Here is a 10,325-nt window from a genome sequence, read left to right as displayed (position 1 = left end):
TGGTCAGAAGTCAACATTGGATCTTTTTGTTGTTGTTCTTGTTTGTTTTGTTTTGTTTTGTTTCAAGACAGGGTTTCTCTGTGTAACCCTGGTTGTCCTGGAACTGGCTCTGTAGACCAGGCTGGCCTTGAACTCACAGAGATCCATCTGCCTCTGCCTCCCGAGTGCTAGGATTACAGGTATATGCCACCATCACACTTGGGTGCCTTTACTTTTGTTATTGTTGAGACAGGGTCTGTATTGTGTGCCCCAGCACACACAGGAGGAGAAGGTATACCCAGAGGTCAGCTAGCTCCCTTCTGCACAGCCACACACATGGACGAAACGCAGATACTCTGAACTAAGGGTATTAGTGCACAGATCTGTGGTTGGAATACCAGGTAAGATCGGGGTGCCAGAGATGGGATGCCATTGGACAGCCGCAGAGAATGAGGTGGGCATTCCTGGAGCAGGGGTGAGGCAGTAAAGACTTGAGGTCTCACATGACCACACCTGGGAGGGGTCTGGCACAGAGCCAATGCCTGAGGCTAGAGGCTGCATCTACTCTCCCTAGAGACCTAGTAAGTTGCTCCAAGGCCCCTGGAGACTGTCGGGCATTTATATTCCTCCTAAGACACATAAGAGGTTCAAAGATGGCAACAGCTGTGGAGGAACCTTGTAGCTCACGGGTTCAAGTCCTGGCTCTGCCACTATGCCATCCCTTGCATTTAGGGCTGAAAAAAAAAGAAAGAAAGAAAGAAAGAAAGAAAGAAAGAAAGAAAGAAAGAAAGAAAGAAAGAAAGAAAGAAAGAAAGAAAGAAAGAAAGCATGTAAATACAAACAACATGAACAACATCCGGGTCTACCGCAAAGCACTTCACAGAGATTGGTCACTATGTGACTGTGGTTCTCGGCTACAAGTTCAGCTGGGGAATGGGCAAGCCTCCCATCTTCCTGTTCCCGCACTTTCCTCCAGAGCAGGTGGTGCTCATGTGTGGCCTGGGTCTGGTTGTTCCGGTGAACTGCTGTGAAGAAACTCTGGGAGCAAGTGGCACACTTCAGAACCCCAGGAGAGAGTGAGGTGCCCCAATAACTCGCTCCCTCCTCCCTCCTCCCCCCTCCATGGCCGCAGCACCTCCTTGTCTGTCCAAACCGGTTCTGCCCAGGTAGTTGCGTGGCTATATTCAGACAATTGTAGTTCAAATTCCTGCAGCGGCTGCAGGTGACCCGGCCCGGATTCCCGCAGCACGCCGGCACCTGTCGTCTCCCCCAAAACAGTGCTGTGGACATTCTTGAGAAGGGTCGGCCCTGTCCCTCCTATAGAGGGCTCCCTGCCTGTCCTTATAACTATACAATGCAGGGTCTGCAAAGGGGCTACTAAGAAGCTTGCCACCAAGTGGAGAACCGCAGGCAAATCTGGTGGGCCAACTCGGTCCTATGCCCCTGTCCAAGTCACTTCCCACTCAGGTCCTGTCTCTTCCGATGTAACGTGGACCACGTTGGCCTCGGGGCGAGCTCATCTCTGAGGACTTAGATCCGAAGGAGTGCTACCTGGCAACCGTGAACGAGCCCTCCTGGCAACCCTGAACTGGTGTGGCAGCTGTGGGACTCATAGCGGGTGGACTTTCGGAACCTCCAGGGGGCGACCGGACCTGGGAAGGCATCTCGGCCGTGCGCCGCGCCCGTCCAGCGTGTGACTTCACCCGGCGCCCGGAGCCAACGCGGCACAGAGGGCCGGGTTGCCGCCCACGCCCCCGGCCGCAGGTGCCAGCAGCCCAAGGGGCCCGCGCCTGGACGCACCGGGCTGGGGACCGCCAGGCGTCCGGACTGCGCTCCCGCCTCTGCCTCCGCCTTCTCTTTGTAGCGAGTCCCCGGTCGGTCCTCCCCGCCCCCCGCGCGGCCCGCCGCCCGCCTTTCTTCCTGCCTCGCCTTCCTGCGGCGCGGCGGCCTCATCTATTATAGATGCTCGGCCGCGGCTGACATCAGCCAGCGGCCTCCCGAGCGTGCGGTCCCCAGCCCGGCCCAGCAGCCCGCCGCCGCCCGCGCCCGGCCCCGCCGCCCGCTTTCTGCATGACTGTCACAAAGGTAAGCAGCGCAGACCGTCGCCGCTCTGGGGACCCGCGGGCGTTGCAGCCTCCCGGGCCCCGGCTGAGAGGCGCAGGAAGGGATCGCGCGCACCCTCCGGCTCCCAGGAGTCGCTCGGCCCCCGGGAGACTGCAAGATGCCGGGAAGGGATGCTCCTTCGGTTCTGCCCTGGGCGGTGTGGACCACATCCCTGCGCGCCCTGGGACTGCATTTTTAACCCTTGTGGAAGATGCTGCAGTTTTAACCCCTGGAGAGCTGCTTCGGGCTGGCGGGCGCACTGGTTGTGTGTCCCTCAGTGTCACGCGCCGTGAGGACTGAGGGCCCCGCATGCTGATGATACAGGGGTAGGCTGGCCATCCTGGTCAGGCTCACAAGGGAAGCTGCACCCCACCTGCCCTCTTCTGCTGTGTACCCCAGGAGCCGGTGTCCCACTCCAAAGCTACCCTGTGGAGGCGCTGCCTGATCCTTGAGTAGCTGCCAGAGACAGGGAAGGTTCTACAGCCTCAGGGCGGGGTGGGTAGGAGAGGAGCAGGGAAGAGAAGGTGGGTATCCTGGCAGACCCCATGCTGGAGGAAGTTCTTGGGCTTGTCACAGGAGCCCGGGTTGGTTAAAGAACTTTGTGGGATGTCTTCCCTGCCGCCGCCGTAGGAAGCACAGAGTTAAGAGGAGAGCCCATTGGGGCAGTGGGATGGGCCCAGAGCTAAGACAGACTTGACCTCATCGCTACAGGAGGGTTAGGCCTACTTTGGGCTTCGGTTTCCTCTTGTGCAATGGGAGGGTGATAAGATGGGCCTTGGTGGTGATGGAAAAACTAGTGAAGACAATGAACTGTACTCTTCCCAGGGTCTGTCAGAGGCCAGACCTCACATCCTGGCAGTGGGCTTGGGCCTTGGCATTGCCCGTGGATTTAGTCATCCATACACCTCGGGCCAGACTCTACCATTCCCAGCGGCTCACTGGCTCTCACAGCTGGGGAGGTGGAAGCCAAGCAGGATAGGCAGCCTGCTGGGGTCAGAGTCAGCCGAGAAAGCTTATCCATTCTAGATCCTTCTAATAAGCCCCATGCCCCAGTGACATGCTCACTCCGGCTTGAACTCCACTTCAGACCTCGTCATCTGTTCTGGGACTTGGGGGCATTACGAGAATGTGAACTTGAGGGCTGGGGGTGTATACGCCTGTGCTTGGGGTGGTCCGTCAAGCTTGCTGTATCAAGTGGTGGGATGCTTGGCGTTTTTAAGTTAATACAAATGTCGTTAGGCTGAGGGATGGTTATTGAGGTTGTGAATGCCAAAGCTGCAGGCAGATGGGGTCTGAAGAGTAGAATACATGGGCCTGGGGGAGTAAGTGCTGGGACTGGGGATCATAGCACCGAGGGTTGACTCAGCAATCCCTCTGTCTGTGTAAACAGGTTCGGACAACTTTTCTCCATTGTTGTGTAAGACTATTTAATTGAGGAAGAAGCAGAGGCTCAGAGAGGTGAGGTGACGTGCCTAAGGTCACACAGCAAATATGTGGCAGGCTTAGGATTTACCCTCAAGTCTGCCTCAGTCTCCAGGCGGAGACCTTCCCGTTGCTCAGTACTATTGAACCCCCCGGGACTACTGGACTTCCATGGCAGAGGGTCACTGCCTGGAGGCCTGAACCCTGGACTGGAATGGGACAGGGAGGTAATGATCGTGGGGGCCACTTAGCCCACTGTCAGATCTTGCCTTTAGGTACACAACGATTATTCTCTAATACCGCCCTGCCCAGCCCCCCAACAAGCCCTTCTGTGTGTCTCTTGTCTCCTGCTCAAACCAATGTGGCTTTGGCTTAAGCCAGATCAGAGGATTAAATAAAATCCCCACTTTAACCCTGTCTTTTCTCTCCACACCAGCCCTGCACAGCACGGCCCCACCCCTGTAAGGCACAGGGAGGCACAGGGAGGCCGGCTGCACGTGGCCCTGAGACTTAAAAGGTGTGGCCCCTAGTGCTAGGTTGACCACTAACAGGATATGACCTTGGACCCGTCGTCTCTCTCCTCAGGCCTCTGGCAGGAGCTGGTTCCAGTGACCCACATCTTCTGCTCTTGGCAAGGTGTGCTTGGGGCTCTATCATCTGGAGGTGGTCCAGTTACTCCCCAATTAAAAAGAAGAATCCAATAAAGAATGTGGGAGATGGGATCACTGTAGGGGAGAGAGTGACGAGAGATGATCCCCTGGTCACCCTGCTCCAGGTAAAGAATCATGGTGTCCCTCTGTGTCCCCTGCTAGAGTCCTCTGGGCCAGTGCTTGGTAGAGGTCTCAGGCTCTGAGCCCTCAGAAAGACTTGGCAAGTAGAGAGGGCAAAAGCAAGCAGTAAGTCGCTAGACTGTCAGTGGCACTTCCTTCCTGGAGCTGAGCCTCAGTTTCCCACTTACCACTCTGTCTTTCTGATGTTCCCCAGCCCCTTCCTTGTGGGAAGCCACTATATCTAAAGTCTAGGGATCTGTGGAGGGGTACCTGCCCTAATTGACGCCTGTGCCAACAGTGACACGGTCATGCTGTGACCTTCTAGGCTGGTGGCATGTTAGGACATCTTTGTTAGGATGTTCAGCTCTGTTGGATGTGTTTTAGCAAGCTACCTAACTCTTTTATGGAAGGGGGAGGGGCTAAGAAGAAATGCAGTAGAAGGAAGGACCAGGCAGCTTCCCAGCCTGTAGACACCTGGTCATGGCCACGCCTCTGCTTGTGCCCCTACAAAGCAAGCCCTCCAGGGAGAGCCCAGAGGCTGCTTCCTGGTGACAGGAGCTCCAGACCACACTGACGCTCAGGTTTTCACGCCTGCCCTTCCTAGTGTTCTACCTCGATCCAGTCCCTGACACGCGCTTGTGCGGGTAGCGCTCCCCCACCTTGCAACATCTGAACTGCTGTCAGATGGAAGATCGGAGCATAAAAGGAATCAGAATCGTGTGCAAAGTACAAGTTCATGGGCTGGAAGAAAAGTCTGTGCACTGCATGTAGGCATTTCACTGATCAGTCCCTCTCGCCTGATCTCTTGGAGCTTGTGAGTCTAGGAAGAGATCCCTTACACTGGCTGGGCTTGTCTATTCTACATGCTGTGTAGAAGTCGAGGCTTGTGGGCTTAATGTCTTCGGGCTCTGGGGCTAACTTGGAGATCACAGTGTACCCCACATGGCAGGAACCAGCTGTACATGAGCAGAACCTAGAGGTGAGCATTTGAGTAGAGGCTTTAGGGCAGCCACCTTCTATCTGAACAGTGTGATTGGAGGATAGAGGGTAACACTGTAACCACGCCTATGCCCTCTTCGTAAGCCAGCCTTCTCCCTCTGCCTTAATCAGAGTCTCAGCCTGTTCACAGGAGCCCGTGCCTTCCACTGAAAGGGAAGGGGCCAAGGATGGCATTACCCTTCCCAGCAAACAAGAGTTTAGAAAGATCAGATGCCTCCTGGGCATCTGTGGAGCCACCAGGGGAGAGCAAAATGTTGGAGACGTCAAACATCCTACGCTCTCCCTTGGAAAATGAGGGACCCAAGATCCTGGGAGCACAGGTCATGACCTGCTCCAGCCATTGGCCAGCCCAGGGCTGGAGGGCTGAAAGCTGGTCTTTCAGATTCTGAATGGCCTCTCTCCTTGTGGAGTTACTCTGCAAAGGGGACCTCAGGCAGCCTGAATGGAAGGGTTCAGCTGGATTCTAGTCACCCTCCCTACTCAGCTTTCCGTGTCTGTTGCTGGGGTCTGGATTTCTCTCTGCTAGACCATCTCCTCCTCCGTGTGTGTGTGTGTGTGTGTGTGTGTGTGTGTGTGTGTGTGTGTGTGTGTAATGATGGAGTCTCACTGTTGGGATGACCTGGGTCCCAGCAGCCCATCCCTAGTTCCTCTCTTTCGCCTACTTCTGACTGGGAAAGGGGGGTGGGCTGGGCTGCAGGTCACAAGCCAGGTCCAATGATGCGGAAGTGTCAGGGAAGACCCAGCTCTCCATCCCGCAGGCCCTCCTGCCTCCTCTTGCCTTTGTCCTGCTTCCAGGTGTCTGGTTCTCTGGTGTTCCTCAGAAAGGTGTGTGGCTCAACCACTCAGTATGCACTCGGCCCTCATCCTCAGAATACCTACCTGGACCAGGCCATGGCTAGTTACCAGGGACACAGAAAACATAAGCCATAGCCCCTGCCCTCCAGGACCTCAGAGGAGCAGAGAGAAAAGAGATGTGTGACAAGAGTCCCAAGTTAGATCTCAAGGCTGCGTGGGTAGCAGTCAGGAGCAGTCAATCCTGCCTGCATGCTGTAACCACTCAATAGATGCAGGCTCCTTCCGTTTGTCCTTCCTTCCCATCTCTGCCACAGGGTGGTAAAACCCATCCTCTAGAAAAGCCATTAGATCTTTTGTTCCTGCTAGATCCAGAGGCCCTGTGTTCTCTGACGGGAGGCCTCACCCTGGGCACCTGTGGTCACTCTGAGAGGTGTCTGGGAAGGACTGTGAAACCAGTGCAGACCTGAGCTTTGCCAGTCAGGAGCATGGCTGCTGGCAGGCCCCCTGGCCCGGCAGCATCAGGCCTGGAGTCTCAGGGATGGAGTGAGTTTTTCCACTGCTCTTGGGCAGGCCCAGCTCACTGGAGCAGACACAGCCCCAGCCAGCACCGCGGCAGCCACCACTGCCGGCCGGCCGGCAGAGTCTCGGCTCCTGGCACCGGGGCAGCGAGGGACTGATTTGCATCTGCCTGGCCCACAGAGCTTGTCGGCTGTCCAGAAGATGAGGGAATGTGCAGATTCCCTGTGTGCCCAGCCCTGCTCCTTTCCCCTTCTGTAGAGCCCTGAGCTTACTAGGTGGCCTCTGGGGACCCAGGCCCCAGCTCCAGAGCAGCCTGGAGCCAGGGCAGCTGGGAGCAGCTGGCACAGGGCAGGCAGACCCTGCCAGGACAGGGCAGATGCAAAGCCAGTGGCTGCCACATGAGAAGGAGCTGTTTAGAATGAGCCTCCCTTTGTAGGTCTGGAGTGGCACCAGCTGCTCAGGGGCACCAAAGAGCGGGGGAGGGGAGCTGCCACTTCCTTCTTTCTCTCACCCCTGCGGAGGCCCCTAGGGGGACTTTGTAATCAGTTTCTGGCCTGGTCCTTCTAATTAATTAAGGAAGCACTGAGGGTCTGCTTGGGGACTTGGTTTACAGAGTGTTTGAACGAGCCACCGCCCTGAATCCTTAGACCATCTGCACCCGGAGAGTCCCCTCGGTTTAAGGATGAGCAAACAGAGCCTTGAGGGTGGAGAGGTCACCACACCCTAGTCACAGAGCTGATGTGGGTCAGAGGCAGCCGCAAGCCCACATCTGGCTTGGAAGCTCAGTCTCCTTTCCAATCTCATCTTCATAGTTCCTGCTCCTTCAACATTAACCATCATCACAGTGGGACCAAGTGTATGTCCTGGGCGCATGTGAACATACAGACCTTGCAGAACTGGGAGTTAGTGTATCGTCTGCTCTAAGGACAGAGGGTATCTTGTCCAGCACATGGTGTCTGACATGAAGCTACTTGAACAGTGCTACCAGCCTGGTCACAACAGCAAGTGACAGCTGCAGATTCACCTCTATTCCCCTGACACTGAGAATGCAGACTTTGGTCCAGACCTGCAGACCCATCCAGAAGTAGCCTTGACTTCCAGGAGGTTCCTGCTGATGAGGGGTGCCAGCGGCATGGAGGAGAAGGCATGGAGGTCAGATAGATGGTCTCTCTCATGTACTTGCTCTGTGTTCTTGGGCAAACTACCGAAGTTCTCTGGACATGCTTCCCCGTCTAGTAGTGGGGATTGATAACAGGAACACTTACAAGGATTATTATTATTACTAACTCCAAGGAGCCTGTCCATGTGAAGCACTTACCACACACCTGGCAGCGAGTGTCAATACAGAAGGCAGGAAGACAATTAGCACGCATCCTGGGGGCTGTGAAATCAGCAGCTTCAGGGCCTCTGGAGCGGCCTCCATTCTGCCCTGATGCCTCTGGTAGGGGTCAGGAAGTGACGTGAGCTGTGCTAAGAAGAACGAAGAGGAGGTAGCAGGTGAAACAGGGGTCGCCTAGGGGTGGGTGAGAGGCACAGGGTCAGGATGGGCAAATGTCTGGAACTGGACTCTGCTATCTCTGGTGACTTTGCCCATACCACAGGGAGGAGTGAGGAATATGGGCATCAGCTCACGTAATCCTCAGGATGCCGTGCAGCGGGATGCTCTTCTTATCTCCACTTTACAGATGAAAAATCCGGCACTCCCAGTGACCTGCAAGGTGGTGCAGTCAGGCAGAGTGGAGGCCACCCAGATGTGGGCCTCCTACCCACGGCTTCCTTCTCTCCCTTGGCCCAAGAGTCGACGATGGGAGAGCGGCCCCAACCTGGCCAGGGGATGTGGACATGGCATGGTCAGTCACTCTGGCTCTGTCCCTAGAGCCTTCCTGGACTTCATGGAGGGCAGTGGTCACGCTGGCCCCAGGCTGCAAATGAGATCATCTGTTTCCAGATGAGCTCTGGGGAAAAAGGCAAGTTGGCTTTGGCAGACAGCTCCCTGCCTTCCATCTCCAGGGAGATCAGCCACGACCACTGGTGTTCGTTCAGCTTTTCTTGTTATCTAGATGGGCCTGGGACTTACATGCAGGTGTTCGAAGGCCACTGCTCTGCGGTTGGCCATCTACACATCAGGAGCATCAAGAAGATAAGGGCTAAAGACAGCACACATGCCATGGGCAACCCCACGGGGGCCTGTGAGGACCACGGCTCACACCCAGGAGGCTCCGGCCACACCGAGACAAAGGCAAAAGGACGTTCCCACTGAGGACGGTTCCAGGGGCTCCAGGCTCAGAGTTAACTCTGGGGGAGCCTAGGATCGTAGGGTCAAGCTCCCTGAACCTGTGAACCCCACGGAAACATTTGAGGGTTAGGAACGGTCCTGTCTGTCCCTTCCATTTGCTCATGAACGCTACTGTGTAAGGAAGCAGGTCTCAGCCTTTCTCCGGGTGGAGATTCCTGTTTCCAGCAAAAGTAAGAGAGGTAGCTAACACTCCTCTAGGCTATGTCAAGTGTGTGTGTGTGTGTGTGTGTGTGTGTGTGTGTGTGTGTGTGTGTGTAAGAGAGAAAGAAAGAGAGAGAAAACACATGCACTTGGAAGACTGGCCTGGAGCTCACTGACTGGAAGTCTGGCTGGCCCAGTGACCCTCCCACCTCTGCCTCCTGAGCCCTAGGATTACAACCGTGTGCCACCACACTGGGACCCAACCCAAGACTTCATGCTTGCAAGGCAAGCATCTTACTGACTGAGTTATCACCCCCGCCCACACTAAAAGTATTTTTAGAGGGGCTGAGGGTTTGGCTCACTGATGGAGCACTTGCCCAGCAATGACAGGACCTGGGCTCTACCCCTAGCACTGCAAAAAATTACTTTACATTCTTAGTTTATTAATCTGTATGGAAATCTATGCAGTCTGTGCTGTTATCAATCCTCTTCCCGTAGTCACAGAGGCGGAGGCCAGTGAAGAGAGAGTTAAGGACGCACAGTAAGTCCTTGGCTCAACCCGACTCCAGGGCCTTTAGTCTCTCTACTGTCAGGCAAGGCCACGCCGAGCCCAGAACATGGCGAGAGAAGAGAGTTTGAGACGGAAGACCCAGGCCTTGTCTTTGTTTCTGTTCTTTACCGTGAGGTGCTGGGCTAGGTCCTCCGTCTCCGAGTACCCGTCCTCGTACGGTATCCTCTCCCACTGTAACAAGTAAGTCATGTGGACATTGGGTGCTTTGCAGACGTCACAGAAAGAGATGTCCTGTTGTGCTCTTCTCCTTGTTCCCCCTCCGTCCATGCCAGTACCTCACAGTCTGCAGAGCTAGGCAGTCTCCCTCCATAGCTCGCTCCCGGCTCCCCTACTGCAGTCCTGACCAGAACTGATTCATAGTCTGTGGGCGGAAAGGAAGCTCTTCCAAATAGTTCCTGTTCCACTCCATGTAGATGAGAAGTTGCTGTTCCTTCTCCCTGTCTGGCTGATGGGTGCTGTTTCAATCTGCTTGGGACACAAAAAATGCCTGTAAAACGACTGTGTTCTGGGTCTGTGTAGAGATAGCTCGGGCAGCAAAGTGTTTGCATGAGCATGAGGACCCGAGTTTGGATCCCAGCACCCACGTAAAAAGCCAGGCGTGGTTACATGTGCTGTAACCCCAGGACTGGGCAGACAGAGAGACGGGAGAATCTGGGGCTTGTTGGCCAGCCAGTCTGGCCTAATTGATGTTTCAGGTTTGGCATACACACACACACACACACACACACAC

The 10,325-nt window shown here is 55.4% G+C and overlaps 1 protein-coding gene across 1 annotated transcript in view; it reads left to right on the top strand.

The window, feature by feature from the left end:
• Positions 1-1,364: 1,364 nt before the first annotated feature.
• The window catches only part of Coro2b (coronin 2B), a 111,691-nt gene continuing 102,730 nt past the window's right edge, over positions 1,365-10,325 (top strand). Inside the window, exon 1 of the mRNA XM_052763332.1 lies at positions 1,365-2,064. Within this exon, the coding sequence (XP_052619292.1) occupies positions 2,050-2,064 (15 nt within the window). The 5' untranslated portion in view covers positions 1,365-2,049. The remainder of the gene's footprint in view (positions 2,065-10,325) is intronic.

The sequence above is a fragment of the Peromyscus californicus genome, unplaced genomic scaffold (assembly GCF_007827085.1).
Source record: "Peromyscus californicus insignis strain IS unplaced genomic scaffold, ASM782708v3 Scaffold_11__1_contigs__length_118956290, whole genome shotgun sequence".
Taxonomy (NCBI): Eukaryota; Metazoa; Chordata; class Mammalia; order Rodentia; family Cricetidae; genus Peromyscus; species Peromyscus californicus.
This window is presented reverse-complemented; position numbering and strand designations above follow the sequence as displayed.